The 22,029-nt window shown below is 41.9% G+C and overlaps 1 protein-coding gene across 5 annotated transcripts in view; it reads left to right on the top strand.

Moving 5' to 3' along the window:
* Positions 1-21,795, top strand: part of TNC (tenascin C) — a 72,642-nt gene extending 50,847 nt beyond the window's left edge. For 2 of the 5 annotated variants that reach the window (XM_035341244.1, XM_035341245.1), the window contains 12 exons: positions 4,447-4,719; positions 10,085-10,207; positions 11,395-11,538; positions 12,689-12,808; positions 13,284-13,427; positions 14,200-14,330; positions 15,283-15,415; positions 17,213-17,364; positions 18,322-18,418; positions 19,048-19,209; positions 20,438-20,601; positions 21,075-21,793. In XM_035341244.1, coding sequence (XP_035197135.1) covers positions 4,447-4,719; positions 10,085-10,207; positions 11,395-11,538; positions 12,689-12,808; positions 13,284-13,427; positions 14,200-14,330; positions 15,283-15,415; positions 17,213-17,364; positions 18,322-18,418; positions 19,048-19,209; positions 20,438-20,601; positions 21,075-21,185 — 1,754 coding nt within the window. In that variant the 3' untranslated portion in view covers positions 21,186-21,793. Of the gene's footprint in view, positions 1-2,688; positions 2,962-4,446; positions 4,720-10,084; positions 10,208-11,394; positions 11,539-12,688; positions 12,809-13,283; positions 13,428-14,199; positions 14,331-15,282; positions 15,416-17,212; positions 17,365-18,321; positions 18,419-19,047; positions 19,210-20,437; positions 20,602-21,074 lie in introns of all 5 variants that reach the window. The other 3 variants (XM_035341242.1, XM_035341243.1, XM_035341246.1) reach the window with 3 other exon arrangements.
* The last annotated feature ends 234 nt before the right edge of the window (positions 21,796-22,029 follow it).

Here is a 22,029-nt window from a genome sequence, read left to right as displayed (position 1 = left end):
TTTACCAAGGGGCTGTATGCTGTTATGCTGTTGGTGTTTCTGTAAATCAGGCCCACATTTCAATAGGAAAACTGAGTGTATTTAAGAAAACTGAATGAAAAAAAAAAAAAAAAAAAAAAAAAAAAAAAAGTCAGCACTAATTTCATTGTCTTCTTTCCAAAACCTTACAAAATAGCTGTTATGGTGCTCCTCTTTACTTTAACTACTGCAAAACAAGGCTAAAAGCTTCAGCTTTGGCTTCAAGAATCGATTACCCCCGTGGCTAATTCCTCCACCCTATTAAGTAATGCTCTCTCTTCACCTGTTTTCCTTTCTCCCTCAGAGGCTGAGCCACAGCTGGGCACGCTCACACTCACAAATGTTACCCCCGACAGCTTCAACCTCTCGTGGACCACAAGAGATGGGCCTTTTGCCAAGTTTGTTATACACATTAGAGATTCCTATTCAGCACACGAGCCCCAGGAGCTTACGGTGTCAGGAGGTGCTCGCAGCGCTCACATCTCAGGCCTGCTAGATTACACTGGCTATGACATTAACATTAAGGGCACTACCGATGCAGGTGTTCACACACAGCCCCTCACTGCTTTTGTCATGACAGGTACCTGCTTAATGGTTTGGAGTATATTTATCAGTTTATAAAAATATACATTCCAGCATGGATAAAAGAACAGACTCTGCAGCGCTGAATATCTTGTCCAGCAGCAATGCTTTCATTTGCAAGCCTCGCGCAGGAATGGGTCACAGCAGGCATGTTGGTCTTAAAAAAATTGTCCAGGAGGAGTTATATTTAAAGTGAGTCAAGAGCCCTCTGGAGTCTTTCTCCCATGTGTAATGATCTTCTTCAAATCCTGAACTTTAAGGGAGAAACTTGTCAGTAGCTCCATCTGAGGGAGAGGACTGGATATTAAAATGCATCCTGTTTTGTGATGTTCCCTCTACATATCTGTTACGTCTGAATAATTTGGCCAGATTTTAACTGGGATTTATTGAACATCACATGCCTAAATCATCAAATAAATACCATAGTTCACATTCTATGCACTATGTGACCAGTATGCACTGCTAGAGATTGTCACATAGACATATGAAAGCCCAAGTAGGATTAAGCAGAAACTGAGGCCTTTTCTTTTTCCCCCTCACTTCATTAAGGCACAGTGGGAGAACTAGTCCCAGTAGCAGCATCCCTCAGCATCTGGGCCAGCACGTTCTGTGAAAGGCAATGACCATGATCATTTCCCTGAGGGAAAATTGTTGCATTTTGCACCAACATTGACCTGCCACCTGATGACGTGTAGTTAGAAGTGAGCAAGTGTTACTTTCAAAATTCCTGATATTCTGCTCCAGCAGAGCACAAATGCTTCCTTTTTGAAAACAAACCATAGACATTGGTATTTTCAGAGGAAGCTTCCCACAGCTAGGTAAACATGTGGCACTCTACACAGCAGTAGGATGTGCCAACAGTTCTCATAAACCTTCTGGGTTTAGCACATTGGTGTCACTCAACACCTACCCCAGGAAAATAATTTCAGCATTTGGGGCTCATTTGTTTACCAAACTGAAATGTGGATCTTTGGGAACTGGTCCTTTCTTAAGTGAGTGGAATTTGACTGATGGAAGATCTGATGAGTTAGCTTCTGGGCCAACAAAACAAGGTTTGTCAGATAGTTTAGAGAAATTTTAGCAATGCCCAGGACCCTGGATGAAGGCCAGGGCTTAACAGAACCAGCTGATCTTCCTATTTGACTTGTCAGATTTTGAGCGAGCAAAAAACTCTGAGAAGCAATCTTGTGAAAATTTGGCCTTTTTTTCAGAGACATGGTGGGAAAGTTTTGAGAAGTTGGTCTACATGCTCTAAAGATTGACAAGTATCATGCTGATGAGAAAAAGAAAGCCCCCTCACTGGACTTTCTTTAAGTTGTCAACATGCCACAGTAGCAGCTGCCTGTGAAGCTCTTTGGTCAGGCTATTGCTCTGTTCTGCAGTCATTTAGCCCCTGCCCTATGCCAGTGCAAACTCTTGCTTCTCTCCTATCCCCCACAAAAAGCCATCTTGCAAGTATTTAGTACTTTCAAGGGCTATGACCCTGGCTGATTCGTGCCCTGCTTCTGGCAGTCCTTCTGGCACTGCTGACCCCTCCACCATTAAAAAAAAAAAGCTGGAGATATTCGTGTGAATTAGAGAGGAAAGAATGCAAAATATAGGCACTGTGAATGTCAAAATTGAAAGTTGTCCCTAAAGCACCCATGGTGGAGACAAGTGAAAGGAAATGAAAGCTTTATGTGTAGAATTTCTCAAACAGTTTTTGTTATAACTGCTTTCTAGTGCATGTGTAACAAAAGAAATGTGCTTGCACATTGAGCTTTGAAGGAATTTCAAAGGAGCTTGTGAGATGAGGTGTTAAGACACCCTTGAGGAAAAAGAAGAATTGAGCATCTAACTTTTGGAGGCTCCATTGAAAATCCTAGTCCTGTGGTCCGGGCTATACACTTCAATTAAATCCATATTTGGGGGAAAAAAGTGTGATTTATGTCTGTTGGAATCTGTGACAAGTTCTAATTTGCAATGTTTTTTTGTTTTTTTTTTTTGTTTTGTTTTTGTTTTTTTTTTTTTTGTTGTTGTTGTTTGTTTGGTTTTTTTGCTTCTTTTTTTTTTGTGTGTGTGTGTTTTTTGCACCTTCCCTTCTTTTAGAGGCCATGCCCCCACTGGAAAACCTAACTGTCTCTGATATTAACCCTTACGGGTTCACAGTGTCGTGGATGGCATCGGAGAATGCCTTTGACAACTTTCTTGTAGTCGTGGTGGATTCTGGCAAGCTGCTGGACCCACAGGAGTTCCTCCTTACGGGAGCCCAGCGGCAACTGAAGCTTAAAGGCCTTATTACTGGCATTGGCTATGAGGTTATGCTTTATGGTTTTGCCAAGGGGCACCAAACAAAGCCCCTAAGCACTGTGGCCATTACAGGTATTTTAATGTGAACGAATTGTTCTCTTCCACATTATCTTTCTTGCTTTTCTTCTCACATGGAAGATGTTTTATGCGGTCCATTTGCAAAACAAACCTTGGCTTTTGCATCCTTTTTTGCATCGTGGCTACACATAACTCCTTGTGATTGATAGGGTCACCAATGAAATTACATTCCTTTTAACTTGATGTTTCCTTTTTGTCTTTGTGAGGGATCCTGTAGACGCATGACGTGGGTTGAGGGGTGAAAATTTCTGCTATGTTCATGCAGGTACTTCTAACCGGAGTCTTTCAAGACAACTAGCTGCATGTGGGAGCTCGTCTTGTTAACAGCTGCTGGGCACGTCAGCATTCCCCAACTTGCCAACTGTCAGGATCTTCAGGAGGAAAGTCATACTGGTTTTCCTGCCTATGGCCTCATTTCTTTCACTCTGTCTGTGGGTTCCACACACAGACCATCAAGTGTGATCACTGCCAACTGTAAAGATGGCATTTCTCTCTCCACAAAACCTTAGCTCATGTTCTCAGCCTCATCATAGCTGCTGTTTTCCAGCAGCATTTGAATTTTCTTGAAAAGTCGTTGCAGACTGATTCTCTAGCCCTATAACCATCAAGTCTCATCTGCATGTTACTGATTACGCAGCAGTAAAGCTGGGGATTACCTGATTGGAGCTTCACAAAAAATAAATAGGAATGTCTTCCTGTGGAAGACAGTAACCACTCCAGCAGCATTTCTGTAGGTGGTGATGCTTGACCATACTGAGCTGAAGATGAGCTGTAGTTATTTAACGTCTTACAGCTCGTGAGATCCTCTTGAGTGGGTTCGTTTGCTAAAGACAGTAGGTCTTGGGATTTAAGTGTGCTAAGGAATATGAATTTTCATGATTCCCCATTGCTGCTTCAGCCTTTTTTTATTATCAAAGTGAAAGATTCATCTGATCAGAGGTATCACAGAGGCCAGAAATGCATGGAATAATGGTTTTGCATGAAGGAAAAGACTCTTTCAAGCAGCTTCTGTGTTGTCCTCCTAACAGACAGAGACCTGACAGTATTACAGGCATGCCTGTAGATCTATAACAAAAGCCTGTTTTTATCATACATGAAGTTTTCACATATGACGGGTAATGCAATGAAAAGCAAGGGATAAATGCACTTTGAACTTATTAGCATGTGTAATTTTGCATGGCAGAGGCAAATGGTGTATTTCCATGTAGTGGATTTGCTGTTGAAGACTGAAATGTTTGAATGTGCCCAAACACACTCACATACATCTTCAGTATTTGTAAAATGCTAATGTTCTTTTTTATTATTATTATTTTATTTCTTTTTTTTTTTTCACTAGCCAGCAGATTGTTTCCCTTTCTTTGAACTGTGGTTGGAGTATTCTTGCAGTATGCTATATCCAGACCTCAGGCAGGTCACTAATGAACTGATTAAAACAATCACTTTTTTTTTTTCCACTACTGCTATCTTCTCCCTTTTTAGAAGCAGAACCCGAGGTCGACAACCTTCTGGTTTCAGATGCTACTCCAGACGGCTTCCGTCTGTCCTGGACTGCGGATGATGGGGTTTTCGACAGTTTTGTTCTAAGAATCAGGGATACCAAAAGGAAATCTGATCCACTGGAACTAATAGTACCAGGCCATGAGCGCACCCACGATATAACAGGGCTGAAAGAGGGTACTGAGTATGAAATTGAGCTCTATGGAGTTAGCAGTGGACGGCGTTCCCAACCCATAAATTCAGTAGCAACCACAGGTATTGTCTTTGCAGTAGGAAAAGCATAATGTTTTTGTGCCTGTTTGTTTTAACATTTCTCCTTTTCCTAGCCAATTAGAGCTGTTACCGAGGTCTTCGAACGGTTTCCTGCATATCTGAGTTTCTTTTTTCGTGTGATGTAGTTATTTATAGTGAATTATCTCAGATTCCTTAGCTTCATCAGTATCTATTTAATATGGTTTACTTAATTGCTTCCATGATCTGGAATTAGACAGCAGAGTCTAGCATTCAGAGTGCTGGCTTTAAGAGCTGAGAAATAATGACTATCAGCCTTTTTCAGTGATTTCACCAGACTAATTGCGTATCTCCTCAATAATTTACCTCCCTATAAAAGAGAGATGACAAAATGAATTTCACAGAGGTATTGAGAAGTTTATTTATGGCTTTATCAGCAAAGGACTAAGCACCATTAACTTAGACTGATTTTAACAGGAGCAACAGGTGTTCAATAATTCAAAATAAACTAGACATTCTTGCAAAATCAAAACTTTGAACTCCCCCAGAAGAAGTTGCTGTATGTTGTCATTCGTGTGTGTCAAAAATCCTGATGTAAATTAGCCTAGATAAAATCATCATGAGGAAAAGATGCAGGGATGACTGCCAATTCAATTGCTATTTTGTTTAAAAATTCTGATTTTCAATGCAGTATGCCAATTCCACAAAGTCAGAGTTCTTGCCTTTCATAGTCTTACAATGATGAAGAAGCCTTGTAAATGTAACTGCAAATGTCTAGTGTCCCGAAGCTAGCTTAAACTTCTGTTTATGAAAAATCTCCACCAGAACACAACCTCAGTGTCAGGGAGAAGAAGAGATTTTTTTTGCTATTTATAACCAGAATATTTTTTCTTATATTGTTTTTCTATGAAAATATGCAGATACTGGTCATATAAAAAGTTCTTAGGTTGAATTCCTCAGATTAACTTAAACAAAAAAATGGGTTCTTAATTTGAAGTATTTCATTTTGGCACTTTTGAAGGAAACTTTTCAAATTCTTTTCCATCAATATCGTGATTCCATTCTGACAAAGTTAAATCTTTAAAAAAACGGAGGCAATGCTCTTTGACACAAATCCTCTCTTTGAAAACTTTTGGGCTTGCTGATCTGAAAACATAATAACTTCAGATCGACCTAATTCTGGGATGAGGGGGACCAGAAGAGGACAATTAAGTTCAGCATGTGAGGAAGCCACCAGAAATGTGTAAAAGAGGCATGTGCCCAGCTGTAGCAGTGTACTTCAGACAGCCCACAGAAAGGACCAACAATAACTCAGTATGAAACAACTTGTCCTCAGATAGCATGGCCTCACCTCAATGTCTGTGGTGCCAGTTAGAAATGCACATTTCTGACCAGCTCCACTGACTGCCATCACATCCTCTGAATAAGCAACATGTGCATATACACGCTCACCCAGGCCTTTACATGAAACAGAACATGCATCCATCACAAGCTGCCTTTCTCCAGGCTCGTGTGGGTTGTCTCCTAATGGAGAAGGATGTTTAAATTCAATTGCACTTGTTAGCAGCATGTTCCCATTTTCACTGACTTCCAGGATATTTATGGTAAACCACTAACAGCTATCATTTTCCTTGCGACTACATTCTTTTTCAGTTCTTAAGGGAGATTTAGCACATGTCACCTAGTGGCACCAATAGCCCCAAAGATGTTTTTCAGCTATAAATAGTCCATGGATAATTGATAGTAAAGTTGGAGCCACAAAAATCCAGCTAAATAACTCAGACTGCATGTTACACCACATTGGGCAGCCAGGGCCACCAAGGCATCTAACTAGTTTCTTATTTAGGAGTTGGTTATTTAGACAAACGTGTATATTTATAGCATTTCCAGTCTGCTGGCAAAGAAACATTTGCTGCCTCTGAGTGGGTAGCTCAGACAGCCTTGTGTGCAGCCTTGCTTTATTCTAGCCTGCGTACAATATATGAGAGAACAAGGAATAAATTATAAAGTCTTGAGCTTTACAGGAAACAGTAAAATCACAGTAGGAGCAAAGACAGCTAGCAAACAGACCAGCAAACCTAAACCAAACATTGCCATAGAAATGGAGTCAGGAAAATAACCTATACTGAAACTCCTTCTCTGTATTTATTGCTCACAGTTCTCCCTTCTTCCCTACATGGGCACACAGCCTTCTATACACAAACACAGCTGCCAGGGATCAGATCTGCAGTTGGTATAAATGAGTGCAGTTGAAGCTGCCTGGTTTGAGCATCACTGAGCAATCCTTTCTGAGGGTCTCTCTTATCCTTGTGTGCTAAACCATCCAGCTGCTGCCAGGAGGGAGAAGGAGGAAAAACCTCGCAGTGTTCACCATTAGGTGCTTTGTCCTCCTCTAGGGTTTCCTTCTTTTTCTCTTTTAAGAATTCAGCCAGGGAGTGATGCAGTGACAGCCACGGGCTTTGAGTGTGGAGGGAGCAGGGCAGGACTGGGATTTGTCAGGCTCTCCATTTACCTGTGTTGGTTCTGCAGCCGGTGGCTCAGTGTCTGGCTGATCTCCCTGGCTCCCATCACACCAGGGACATGGTGTGAAACTGCTGTGCATGGGAGCTGGTGATGAAGTCCTGTCTTCCCCCAGCCATCACCAATAGTTCTTCGTCCCTAACAGGTGACATTTACTCGTATGTACGAGTGAACAGCAGTAATTCCCCCCTCCCCAGCTGCTGCTGATAACGTTAAAGATTATCTTGTTTGGGGTGATGATGGTACCCACTCTCTGCATTTGTCTGTCATTTTACTATCTAGTGTGATAGAAAACATTAATCACAAAATCAGTGCAGTGTGAGGCAGCATTGTACAGACCAGCAGTGCCTAATCGAGTTGGCACCAGAAAGTTTGCCCACTGCTGCTCTCAGAGGGAGTCTGTGTCTCTTGGAAATTCATCTATATAACGTCTGGTGAAATGCAATTCAGCCGTCAGCAGGGGACCACGATATGGCCGTGTGCCACTTAATATCCTTGGTAGGAAGTGTGGGTCTCCTGCTGCTACTTTCCCCTTCTTCTAATGATGGTTTGCCATGCTGTGATGGCATTTTTCATCTGAGAGGACCCCCAAATACTTCACATGGTCTATTTGCATGATAAATGTAGTCTGATGCTTCCTGTTGCTTGAAGAAAGACATTGGACATACCTTATAGTCTGTTAATGAGGAAATAAGAACTTTTTAGAAAAAAAAAAAAAAAAAAAAAAAAAAAAAGGATGTTCCAACAACCTCACAGAAAGTCCTCAGTCTCTCAGAGAGGGATGAGGGATGGTGCTGGAGGATAATGTTAATCATTTGTATCTGTCCAACAGCTGTGCTGAGCTTTTTGTGAGTGACAAGACAGAAGTTTTTTATGCCTGCTTAATTTTGGCTTTCAGGTAGCTCAAGAAGATTTTTTCATTTGCTCCTTTTTCATTTCCCTGTGCTCAAAGGAACCACTATGATACCTCCTGGGACTCGTTCCAGGACCGATGCTTACTATGCTTACTCTGATGGTCCCATATGCTTTGTCTGCCACATTTGCTCCCAGAAAAGTAGTTGGGGTAGTGGGGATGTGGGACTCTCACATAGCCAAGGCTCTTTGTATACTGTTACATGTTACACGGCACTTAACCTGGTGCAGAAAACATGCACGAAGCTTGTGCCTACAGAAGTGTGCACAGCAGAGTTCAGGTGGGATGGATTAGGTACTTCATTTTCTGGGCAAGGCTAGAATCTGTGTGTGTGAAAACCCCAAATGCTGGTCCAAAGAGAGCTGTGCTCTCCGGAGTCATCACTAGCACTTCTCATCAGTAACTAAGGGCACCTACGCTGTAGAGCATGATCAGTGTGATTTTCACTCTATTTTTCACGTTTTCTTTATTCGTGTTTGTTTCCTTCAAACTGTAGCTAAACCAGTAGCAACTTCGGGTGCTGTGCAGCTTTACTAACCCCGCCTTGCTTTCTTCATTATCTTTAGTTCTTTATCTTTATTTCTTTGACTTTTCCATATGAGCAAAGCCCTCTAAGCCCAAAATGCCTTGTGAGCTCTAGAGAAATAATTTACATTTCTCTTGAGAGCTTTGAGAGCTCTGTTGTTTTTCTTTCCTTGACTTTCACTTGATTTACTGCATTGCTGCTAGATTTTTGGGGAGACAGGGAACAAACAGCCCTCTCTGACTTCTTTCCCGCAGACACGTTCTTTCCAAGCTATTTCAAGCACAGTCACTTGTGGACTCCTTTTGTCCCCCTTCCCCTGCCCACAGCCTGTTTCCACCACTGTTAATGTCGTTCATGTTTGGTATCTGTCCCCTCTCTGCTAATGCCGTACTATGTGTGGCTGTTTGTTCCTTTTAACAAATTTCAGGGTTGTTTTGGTTACAGTTAAAAAAGGAAACTGGAAGTGAGATGCTCAATGGAAACTTCGAAGGGGCAGGTCTCGACCACGTCCTTCCAGAAGCCCTTTCAATCCATGTTTTCAGTAGCTTAATTAAGCCTTAAAGTAGAATGTTTCAGATTGTGATACATGTTGGCTTGCATCTTAAAATTGGGCCATTTTGGCAAAAATTGTTAGGCTTTGTTTGCAAAGCAAAACAACAGGGTCATCCTAATGAACCTGTCCCAGCTCGCTGATCTTATTTATATAGGCAAACGTAGTGCTTAGGTTTATACTGACTGAGGCTGGGCTGTATGACAAAGAGCTGCAGTGGAACCACAAGCGCCTTTCTCGTGATGGGTGTACCTAGGAAAAATCATGGTCTCAAATAGAGATTCCAAGAAGAAAACCCAATGTTCTCGTGTTAAGCTAACAGAAGTTACAGGCAGTCAGTGCTTGAGAGGATGGACCCTTGAAGCACTCAGGTAACTTAGTCCAGGTCTCTTTTAGGCATCCTGTGGTAGAAGCTTTATGCTAAAGAAGAGGCATCTCCCCATTGCTAAGTGTTGCTGTTGCCATGTGTCACAGCTAGGGCTCTGAGACTCTGTGGCAACTGGGGTAGAAAAAATGATAAGTACAATGACTCTGGGTAGTAGCATAGTATTCCTGTAAATATTGCTCCATAATTTTCTGTAACACTGAAAAACCTCTGTTGCTTTTGTGAACATGATTTGTCGATAGATGTCTAGGGTATTTTGAAGCTATGCACTGCTGTATTGTTACCGAAAAAGGAAAATTTAGACCAAGTAGGCTACGTGATAAAACCATTAACTGTTTGCTGCTCCCTGGATTCATGTTGTTTTCTGCAAAGTATTGGCAGCATCAGCCCTTGGGATACAGGAACAAATGACTGTTGCGGCACTAAGGACTGATAAACAAAATATTTACCTTTCCTTTCTATGTGGTGTGTTTGTCCTCTCTTCTCCACTAACAGTTGTTGGATCTCCGAAGGGAATCTCATTCTCTGACATCACAGAAAACTCTGCTACAGTCAGCTGGATAGCCCCACGCACCCGCGTGGAGAGCTACAGGATCTCCTACGTCCCTGTCACAGGAGGTAAGTGTGGGGAGGGACAGGGAGGAAGATGGCAAAAGGGAGGCCAGAAAGGTTTTGTTGCACTGGTATCCATCTCTCAGTGCATAGGAATCTTGTCCCACTGACAAGATTTGTGAGGGAGCTCACAGCTAGATGCTGGAATTGTTGTACCCCTAATGGGGCCACGTTCACAAAAAGGTCTGCCTCCTAACTAGGGATTCATTTATTATTTATTTATAACATTTATTTTAAATAAGAATATATTTATTATTTATATTTAAATATTATTTATTTATTCCAAAACTGCCTTGTTATTTTGTAGGCAATTTGTGAGCAAGACAGCCCTCAGAAATAATAATCATAATCCATGGTTGTAATACTTTTCAAAGGTAGTGATTTTTCTTAGTGCTCCCCAGTGTTATTTCACTCCATCTATTATACCTCTGTTTTAGTGTTCAGCTTAAAAAACTTCCTATACTTAAGCAAATTTTTAGCATAACTTAGGGACATCTCTGAAAGGAAGCACCTAAAAAGCAAACGCTACAGACACCAGGACCATAATGAAATGCTGCTGAATAAGACAGGTAAAGATATAGGCCTCTGGATAATGTAGTATGTAAGCACACATGCAGCTTTAAATACATAATGACACCACAAAAGAAATCTACAGAGAAATCTACAGTCATAAAATTAGGCACTTGCTTAAGTGTTTTGCTGGAATAAACCCAGAATTTGAAATAGGCATCTGTCGTAAGTCTTCACAACTTAAAATTATATATCTTTATTTGAAAGGAAATAGGTGAAAGAGAAAGTTTATCTCTGTTTATCTCTTAGAAGAAATAAAGCAGATGTAAACTAGCAAGTCCTGTCCTCACAGGTGAAAGAAGTTGTATGCAGACAGTACTGTGTTTTCAGAATAAATTATGTTACTTTTCTAAACAGAATTACTGATTTTTTTTTTCTTACTGTTGACATTCCACTAGTTAAAAACAGAAACCAGTGTCTTACATTCAGATGTTATGGCCACAATATGTTTTCCCAAGGCTGCTCCTTGATACCAGTGATTGTAATTTGCTGGCAAACAATTCACCTTGTTCTGTACATACAAGTACATCCATGTTGGTCACAATATGTTTATCGTGAAACACATGCTTCAAACATTTACTGGAGTACTGCGATTAATCCCTTGGCACTTGTGTTCATCCTAGGAACTCCCAATGTTGTTACAGTTGATGGAAGTAAGACAAGGACCAAGCTGGTGAAATTAGTCCCAGGTGTAGACTATAATGTTAATATCATCTCTGTGAAAGGCTTTGAAGAAAGTGAACCCATCTCTGGAATTCTGAAAACAGGTAATACATAAAGAAGAAATAGCAGGTTTTCAAATACATTGTCTGTGCCATAGGAGAGACTCAAGAAATGGAGTTGAAGACCCACTGAGATCACACTTTTGCTATCCACACAAACTGTAGGACTTTTTTCTTATCCACTCTCCCTTTGTGTCTATATTTAAGTTGAGTGGAGACCTTGTAAGTTTGATCAGGCTTCCATTCTGCTAAAGCTGAACTAACTTTCTGTGTGACAGAGACACTTCATGTGTTCACAGTCATAATACATCAGAAAGCAACAGAAGTTTAATTAATCCTATTTTGCAGATGTGGGAAAACAGAACAGCTGAGCAGTTCAGCCCAGTTTCTGTTGTGTGTTCTCCATATCCCTCAAGTTCCAGACTGTGTCCTAAGCACAAAAACTCTTTCTTCTTCAGTGTGTCTTTAAACATCCCTGTGCAAAATAAGGTTACACTATGGTCCTGTCGTTGCCACCCTGAAGTCTTGTTCATTCATTCTTTTTTGGAGTCTGACAAGTGTTCAGTGAACTGTGGCAAGGACAAGATGATGTTTATTGGACAGTAAGGTGAAAATTATAGCCTATTCCAGCTGTACTGGGGGCAGGTATATCTCCCAGTGCAGGAGCGTAAAACTAGGTTCAAAATAAAGTCCCGTGACAAAGCAAGGCAGAATGTTTGGGGAATTTGGATGGTTAGCTGGCTGTTTGGTTTATTTTTAAACATGGAGGGCAAGCTGGTGGAAGGTCATGGTGGCTATCAATTGCCGTCACGTTGGGTATTTTTCCCAAGCTCTGACTCATGATTTTGCTCCAAAAAGCAGTCCTGACCTTAGGGTGTTTCAGAGAAATATGTCAGCTCTGTCAAAGCTGCTAAGAGTGATATCAAGACTGATCTGAGAATGTAGTTAGTTATATCTGTTCCCAGTGTGTAGTCTTTTCATGCATTGACCTCCCTTTCCAGTGGACGTATTTGGTGTCTGTTAATAGGCACTGACGTCTCTGCTGCAGAGCTGCAGTGTTCCAAAGGGAATCATAAAAGCTTCTGCACCGAGCAGAAATGTTTGCATGTTTTATATCATATGGTTACAACACAGAATTGCATAAAGCTGAAAGTATTTGTCAAACCCTTTCAGCCTGCTATCCTCTTTCTTTCAGCACTGGACAGCCCATCAGGACTAGTGGTGGTGAACATTACAGACTCGGAGGCTCTGGCAACCTGGCAGCCAGCAATTGCTGCTGTGGATAACTACGTTGTCTCCTATGCTTCTGAGGATGGTAAGAAGAGTTAGTGATGGGTCAGGGAGCTGACAGTGTTACAGCTCTCAAGAGATGCTCAAAAATGGGTGCAGCAATGTGATTCCAGGAGGATAGGCCCAAGGGGGAAGAGGAGCAGGGCTGTCACTTGATGGAGAAGCCTTGCTTGAAGCATTTCAAATAACATAATTTTAGTTATGCATTCCTAATTCAGCCATGAACAAAGGTAACCAATATTCTTGAAAAGAAAACATGGTGTTATAATTCATATGAACACTAGAGAGTGCTAATACTTTTAGAGAAAGGTTTCCTCTGTAAATTCTGATTCAGCAGAGGTGTAAGCAGAGAGACAAGCTCTGAGTTTTCACTGTTTTGCACTTGGCTCCCAGCTGGTAACAAAATGATCACTGAGTGAAGCATGGAGTTGAGCACATAATGACGTGTCTGAATAATACTGGGTTCTCTTCTGAGTTTGTTTGTTTGTTTGTTTTCCTAGAGCCAGAAGTTACTCAGATGGTATCAGGAAACACTGTGGAGTATGACCTGAATGGCCTTCGACCTGCAACTGAGTATACACTGAGCGTCCATGCGGTGAAGGACACGCAAAAAAGCGAGACCCTCTCCACCCAGTTCACTACAGGTGCTGTCTCCCACCTCACTGCAGGGAGAGGGGGAGGGCTGCCGTCTCCCCCAGTCCTACCAGGCCTACTTTTCTCTGCTACCAGAAAGTCAGGCAGAACATCAATATTATTATTTTTTTTTTTACTAGAAACCTGAATTTTGATAGTGTTCTACAGATTCTCACAATAGAAGTAACTGCATCTTTGAGGGGTAATGTTGGGGTACCAGTGCTGAATGTATCCAGTTGGTTTCATCCTTATGACTCATGAACATCAATGAAATCATGGACTTTTTCATTTTCCTGAGCATAGAAAGTTACTTGACTTGTCCCAGGGAGTTTACTAGAAAGCCAAGAGCAAAGTCAGTTATAATTATGGTGGAGAAGGGAGTCTGTAGCAAGATCAACTGTGAAAGGTTTGCCTGTTCAAAAGAGGCATCATTGGAACCAAAGTTTTTTTTTCCTGGGAATATGGAAAATACTGATCTGTCTTCTTGTATGAAATAAAAATGAAATATGAAATAAAGTCACAGTTTTGTTAAAAAAGACATGCAGCTGTTTATAAACCAACATACGTGAGACAAGCCATTTTTTTAACTTAAATAAATATCTGTATTTTAAAACTTGCAAAAGGGAAGGTATTTTTAAATCACAAAATTTAAGGTGATTTTTCTCAAATTTCTGCAGAGGGAAAGCTTGTTTTTCTGGCCTGTTTTAATACCATGCTCATCAGACAGCCTCTTTGCTAAGCTCTGTATCAATGTGATTGCAATTGGTCTACTCTCTCCTTCAGGAATGGATGCTCCAAGAGATTTAAGTGCCACCGAGGTTCAGTCAGAAACAGCTGTGATAACTTGGAGGCCTCCACGTGCTCCTGTCACTGGTTATCTCCTGATCTACGAGTCCATTGATGGCAAAGTCAAGGTATAGCACTAACATCCAAACCAGACGTTCTGTGCCTCAGTACTAGGCAGTAGAGATGCTCAAAGTGCCCAGCACTGGCATATGAGCACATGCCTTAAATTAAACATAGTAAAATACTATGTACATTTTTCAGTGCCAGCTTGAACATGAATGAATTTAAAACCTGCTTAAGTACTTTCTTAAATTATATCCTGAAACAGAAGCTCATTTGCAGCCAGAATTCTGATGGTCATCCCTCAGCAAAAAGGATAAAGGCACATGCAACTGTTTTCCCTTATTCCAGACCTGTGTCCTGGAGTAAACTCACAACCACGTAGAATGGGATTGCCTTTTCTTGACCCAGGAGAATCTGGCCTTGTGTGAGTGAGGTGCCTAAGGCCCTTGGAAATGCCTCTTGCTCTCTAATAATGTGTTCCTCCATGACTAGTTTAAACTAGATGCTTAAACTTGAGTAAAGCAAATCCCCGCAAAAATGATAGATGACTTCGAATGACCAGCCTGGGATGTCAGAAAGGGTTCTGATTTTCAGGAACGCAGATTACCTGAGCATACTGAAAATCAGTCCTTTATAGTTACAAATAAAAAACTTTTGAGGACTAGAGGATGATATTTCCAAGCTTGTCCTAAAGGGTGTTCTGCCTAGTTTTTGATGAGTTTCACAGAGACATGTATATAGTATGAACACTCAAGGCATGTAAACATTTATGCTGACCTGTTTTTAAACCACACAACTTACACGCTATGGCACTAAACATTCATTTCCAGATAACTTTTCTAAAGAATGTTAGCATGACAAAAGTCTTTGAGAAATACAAGTTTTGTATTAAATAACTTAAATGATTAACATACCATGGTAATTATCACAAAAATAATGTGACAAACTAAAATATGTTGCAGGTCCACTTATGATTATCTCACTGAGATTTCCTTGTATTGTTTATCCTCCCCATAGGAAGTCATCCTAGACCCTGAGACAACTTCCTACACCCTGGCAGAGCTGAGTCCATCTACCCAGTACACAGTAAAACTCCAGGCACTGAACAGATCCCTGAAGAGCAGAACGATCCAGACTATTTTCACCACAAGTAAGGATGTTAGAGTGTGTAAGCAGCTGAAAGTGCAAAAGTCCCTGTTCTCCCTTAGCCCTAGTGCCATTTGCTTCCCCCAAACTGGCAGGTTGAAATTAGTTTCTTTATATACATCCACATCATCTCTACAGTACTCTTTCTGATGAAACACCCTGCTTTTCCCATGTAAAATGCTAAAAGGGACATTACTTTTTAAAATCCAGACAGACACCCTGATTTATCTCTGTATTGATGTGCAGCAATCTGTTAAAACAAATCCGTATTTTAGGTTGAAATGAGGCAAAACACATGGACAGACATAAAAATCAGTTCAGCAGTCCTCAGAGCAGAATTTCTGGACAGGTTTTTTTCTCCTCTCTCTGAGATCAATTTTCACATGGTAATGCTGGCATGTCTGTTCCAGCCCTAAAGGAACAGCTCTCCAGCAAGCCGAGTGCCAGAATAGATTGGGTTCTCTGAAGGTCACTTCACAGTTGACATATCTGGCAGTCACTGCTCTCATGGACACATCTTTTGATGGCAAGGAAAATAAAATGTTGCTCAGTATTAACTGTGAAAGCCTTGCCTGTCATTTGTCTCACTTTTCACGGCTTCTAGCTTTTCAGACCCAGCAGGCCCTTCGGCTGGTTCCATTGCTCCTTCCACCCTTACACCAACTTCAGCCCAAGGACTCACAAAAGTGCTGATAAAAGTCACATTGCCCCGAGTCTGCTCACAGTCAGCCTTTGTGTAAAGCAGGGTGAATACCACCAACAGGCTGGGATCTGCAACCAAAAGTAGAATTAGATCTGCATGTATTTAAGAGACATTTGGCAAAATGACCATAAACAGGGACTGAATGAGGTTCCTTGCCCCAAGCAAATGCAGCATCAGCCTTGTATAGATGCTGGAGTCTGGGCTTAACATTAAACGTATGCAGGCATCCTGTTAGTTTCAGTGAGAGGGAAACACTGAAGGAGAGAGGGAAACACTCCCTGCAGAGAGCTGCTTCTCCCCACATCCCAAAGCTGTTGCTAGTTCTCTGTAGCCAAGGCACAGACAGTGAAATGCTGCACACTGGAAGGGAGCAGCCACTCTGTGAGCAGCAACTGCTAAAACCTCTCTGACAGACATACCAAGAACATCATTTAATTAATTAGAACATTGGCTACAAAAGTTAATGGCCAAAGTGGATTTAAAAGGAAAAAAAAATAAATAAAAGTTTTTGGGAGTTAGAAATTGCCCTGGCTGTGACAATACTACTAATTATCAGAAAGAAATGCTTGATGACATTTCCTTGTAGTTTCAACTGTTATTGTCGCTTTTGTTTTTTAAAAGGTTGGTCTTATAGTATCTAATATTGTATTTGCTAGCAAAATAAATCACAATTTATTTATTTTTGGTTGTAGTTCTGCTTTTCCATTTCCACCTTCCTTCTCTGTCACATAATCAAAGATTGGTAGATTTGATTTTACCCAAAGGGTGCTGTGAACATAGGGCATGCCATTCAAATAGTTAGCTGGCAGATGTACTCCCATCATAGCAGGGTGTACAGGGTGTACTTATTTGGCCTTCACAATTCTTCCAAAAGTGTAGACAGATATGTAAAAGCTTACTCAAAAGAAAAATATACATCATCTGGTGTTTAACTGTAATTTTTTTGTGTGTAGGCTAGCAATTACAAGCCAGTTCCTGGGCTCTGTACCTGGCCATGCCATTGACCCACCGCAGATTTTCATGAGTCATTTAAGTTCAGCAGGTCTGTTGTAATTGCTGGTTTCTTAAGGACTGTTTTGTCTTTTCTTTTTCATGCAGCTGGTCTTCTCTATCCTTACCCTAAAGACTGCTCCCAGGCTCTCCTGAATGGAGAAGTCACCTCTGGGCTCTACACAATTTATCTGAATGGGGACAGGACCCAGCCTCTGCAAGTCTTCTGTGACATGGCCGAAGATGGGGGCGGATGGATTGTGAGTAAGGGGAAGGGAGCCCATGCCACCCTCACATTCATCTGCCTTTGCCAAGAGCAGGGGTAGCAGATCCTATCCCTGTGTTCCTACAGTATCACTCACAGAGCTCTATTATCAGAAAAGAGCTGATTTGTCGATAAAATTGGGAAAGTTTATCACAGATAGGACACCTAGGTGCCTAGAAGTGAGGTTGTTAGCTCTCTGTAGCCGGCGGAGGGACAGATGTCTCCAGGGAATTGATCATGTCAGTGGTCTCAGCACTTAGAAAGGCATGAATTGCTGCCCCAAAACCCTGATCTCTCTTAACTGGATGGACTGGGAGCTAAAATTACCATCTTAAATACCTTTTAAATTGATAATTAGGTGAAACAAGGGTGGACTCACACAATTTAGATGGAAGAGTGAATGACATCAAAGCAGAGGTGCCCTCTTTACAGCAGGGGGAACCAGGTCAGAGAAAGCATTTGTTTAGCAGTCACACAACGTGGTGGCTTGTCAGGATTCCCAGGCTGTTATAGAGGCTGCATCCCACCCAGACATCAAATGAATGGCAGCAAAAATGCCAGCTGTATGTGCTGGCATCCTCAAATATGAACATGACAGAGGGACCCAGGGCAGGGAAAGGAAGAAGGAGCTGGAGAAATGCATGGGTAGAAGACAGGGATGTAGAAAGGCTTGGCTGAAAAATACAGAGCTATGTGGGACCATTAAAAAAGCAGAGAATAGAAACTAAAAGACCACATCACACAGGGGATCCTGGGAACACAGTAGAGAAGACTTGCCTAAAAAATACAAAGAATGTTAACCTGACTTGGAACAATTGCAGTGAGACTGCTGCTTTGAGTGATAGGGGCCGGGGAGCAGTGATGTCAAGCTCTACATTTGTAAAAGCCATGTCGCTGGTGTCCCTTCTGTCAAAGGCAGTTTGACAATAACATTTGCATGCTGTGGTTGTAGGTATTCCTGAGGCGCCAAAACGGAAGGGAAGATTTCTACAAGAACTGGAAGAGTTATGCGGCTGGCTTCGGAGATCCTAAGGATGAATTCTGGATAGGTAAGTGCCAAGAATTTATCTTATTTTAAAAAGAAAACACGATCAGAGCCCAGTAGTCTAGGAGACACTTGGAAGCCTCCATTCAGTTGACAAGAGTATTTGTAAAGGAGAACATAGTCAAAGGAGACTTGGCACAGCATGCTGCAGGGCAGACAGATTGCCAGGTCCAACCCTTCGGTTGCAGTTCATAAATGTCACACTTGGGTCACTGAATGTACCAAACCAATGCCCAGTGGTACTCTGTAAGTCAGAAAGTAACCTGAGAAACAACTGCAAACCTTGCTGTACTCCTAGGGTGTTCCCAACAAGAGCACATGACCTGAAAAAGTAAACTGGGGTAAATAGAAGTAAATAGCAAATGTTCAAATTTTTACATTTTATTTGCTCACAAATGAAAGATAATCACACAGTACCAGCTTTGATTACATTTCCTAAAGGGTTTCATGCTGCTGTGATTCGAGGGGCTGAGAAGGTCTCTAAATCTACCTGTTTCTCTTTGGTTTTGCACCAACATTACCACAAAGCTGAAATAGCTCACCCTCCTAACCAGTGTTGATGTCCTGGTGTATGTATACAGGCCAGTTAGACACCCTCTATAAGACAAACATATCATTCATTTATTCCCACAGGTCTTGAGAACCTCCACAAAATCACTTCTCAGGGCCAGTATGAGCTGCGTGTGGATCTGCGAGACAGAGGCGAGACAGCTTACGCTGTGTATGACAAGTTCAGCGTTGGGGACTCGAAGACCCGGTACCGGCTAAGAGTGGATGGGTACAGCGGCACAGCAGGTAAGCTGAAATATTTTTTGCTTCTGTTCTTCAATTTCCTCCCAGTTGGCTCAAGCTACCAGTGTGTGAATGTTGCAGATGAGCGTCACAGCAGGTACCTCTTTCTTGTATGTCAGGCATTTGAAAATATGAAAATTGCAATATCTTTTATCTTTCCATTCTAAAACCTCCAGTCATTTAGGTGCCACTTTTTATGGCATGCTTATGACAGAATATAAACAAGTATATTAAACAGCCACATATCTCACTTGGTTAATGCTTGACTGTCATTTATACAGCTAATAATAATTTGGCATAGTCTCATCTTGTCAGTGGAATATGCAGCCAAGTACTGCTATAACATGGTTTCTAATTTTGCTGAACAAATTATCTGCCTTTTGTCATACTGGGGCAATGCTTGCAGCCCTTACTGGCTCCTCTTCAATGCTTCAGAGGACTAAGAGAGAAATCCAGCTCCAGAGAGCGTCTTAAAGGGAAATACTGCTGTGAGGTGCAAAAACCAGACCACAAAGATGCGTGCGGACTCTGCTCTGTGACCTTGACATGAACTTTCTGCACAGCTGATAAGGAAGCAGACAAAGGTTGATAAGCAGCAGTAGAATTAATGTCTGCTTAGGGCAAACACACTGATGCAGAGCAGTATCAGCTGCTGCGGCGATTAGGATTCAGTCCTACTGCTTCCTATTTGTCAGTGCTTAGGGCTAAGGTTAATGTTACAGTAACACAGATCCTATGGCGTGTACACACTGCAGGCTGCTCCCACTGCACCCGTCTATAAACCAGTGCCCAGGCCTTGGGAGTGGGAAGTCAGCAGCAGGCAGACATTTCTCCTTCTGCATTTCGGGCTAATGAAGATGGGTGTCTTAATTGCATGGACCAGCTAAGTGTGGTGACTCCTTTGGTTTTGGCCCACACTTTGTGGAGGTCCATTTGGGCTTGGCCTGTTCACACTGCCTTCTGTTCAGGACCAAAGTCCGTCTTCCAACCAGACGTGCAGGAACAGTTGTGTGAATAACCACTGGATGACCTGGGGGTTTCAGACCACCTGGAAAAATGTTTGCGTTGCCTTCAACAACAAAAACTGTGTACTTCCTTCTGAAGCAAAACAAGTCAATTTTGAAATAAGTCCACACACACAGTCCAAAATTTTGTGCATAATGGTCACTCTCATGTCATCTAAACCACACAAGCCACTGACCTTGCTCTTCCTTTTGTCGTCCCCACCCAGGTGACTCCATGACCTACCATAACGGCAGGTCCTTCTCCACCTTTGACAAGGACAATGATTCTGCTATCACCAACTGTGCTTTGTCATACAAGGGTGCATTCTGGTACAAGAACTGTCACCGAGTCAATCTGATGGGCAGATATGGTGACAACAACCACAGTCAGGTGAGTTTGGTGTCTGAAGGCTTCCATACTGCATTAGAAGAAGCAGAATTGCAATTATGGCTCTGTCCAGTGGTTCAGCTAGCCAGAAGCCCACCAACCAAGCCCACACCCCAGACAACAGACAGTTGCTCACAAAACAAGAATTTCTTGTCAGCTGGGGAAATACTGATGGTTTTGTATTGTTTTCCATGGGCATCTCTGAAGTCTGCAGGGAACAATGATAGTTTACAACATGTGAAACAAAATGTTCTTTGTGCCATGAAGGCCAGGCAAAGAGTGACAGCTCTGGGGGACAGCTTGTGACTTTGCTTGTGCAGGCCACGTGTGCTAGTGGCCCCGGTACTTCCCAAAGTCCCTTTTTGTTGTGTCTCTGTTCCCACATTAGAAAACGAGATCTGAGACGAGAAGTAAAGGCTGACAGCAGGGGAAGAAATGGATTTGTGACTTCTCACACTTCATCTTTGTCTTTGCAGGGTGTTAACTGGTTCCACTGGAAGGGCCACGAGTACTCCATCCAGTTTGCAGAGATGAAACTGAGACCTTCAAGCTTCCGAAATCTGGAAGGGAGACGAAAGCGAGCATAAAGCCTTGGGGTGGTGAAAGGGCTACAGGCAGGGCAATGGGGGGGAGGGACAGAGAACAGGGGGTGTGGGGGAATCCTCTGGCATCACTGGGGTGGAGGGGTGTGAGGAGCTGGCAGTTGTACCAAAGCATTGGTGACCCTTGGCGCAACAGAGGCTTCTGCAGCAGTCCAACCAACAAGCCTTATATGCCCCAGCGTTTCCAGCAGAGCAGCTCCTGCTGCCCACCGGTAATGTCCTTCACGCCAAAGACAGCGATCTCAAGGGTTGTATGTTGTTTTGTTAATTTTTCTTTTCTCAGCCTCTGGGATGAAGTTCTTCCACGGTCTGACTATCTCTTGGGTGGCCCAGGGTAGGGGAGGGAGAACAGCTTTGTATATTGGTAGTTTGTTTTAGAACCAGCCATATTTTTACACACAGAAATGTGTACGATTAATTATCATTATTATTATTATTAGATATAATTGAAATCCTTTGGTTGTTGGAAAGCCTTTTTTATATATATATCAAGTACCACAGATAAGGAAGGGGTGGGGAAGGGAAAGCAGTACATTTTTAAACTTAAGCATAAAATTAATATTATTAATATAATGACAAAGTAATAATAATAATGATAATAATAAGCTAAGTTTTTGTCATTTTTATGAGAACCATGCTTTCAGAAACACAGCAGGACAGTGTCTGATTGTAAATTTAAAAATAAAAAATAAAAATAAAAGCACAATTACTTTTAAATAAATTTCTACCTTTTTTCATACATGTTGAGTTTGTGCATGTCCAGGGTATATTTACTTACATAGGGAAGGAAAAGAAAGGCTGAAAATGATCAGGCTGCTGAGTCCGTACT

Source organism: Oxyura jamaicensis, chromosome 17, assembly GCF_011077185.1.
Source record: "Oxyura jamaicensis isolate SHBP4307 breed ruddy duck chromosome 17, BPBGC_Ojam_1.0, whole genome shotgun sequence".
Classification (NCBI taxonomy): Eukaryota; Metazoa; Chordata; class Aves; order Anseriformes; family Anatidae; genus Oxyura; species Oxyura jamaicensis.
This window is presented reverse-complemented; position numbering and strand designations above follow the sequence as displayed.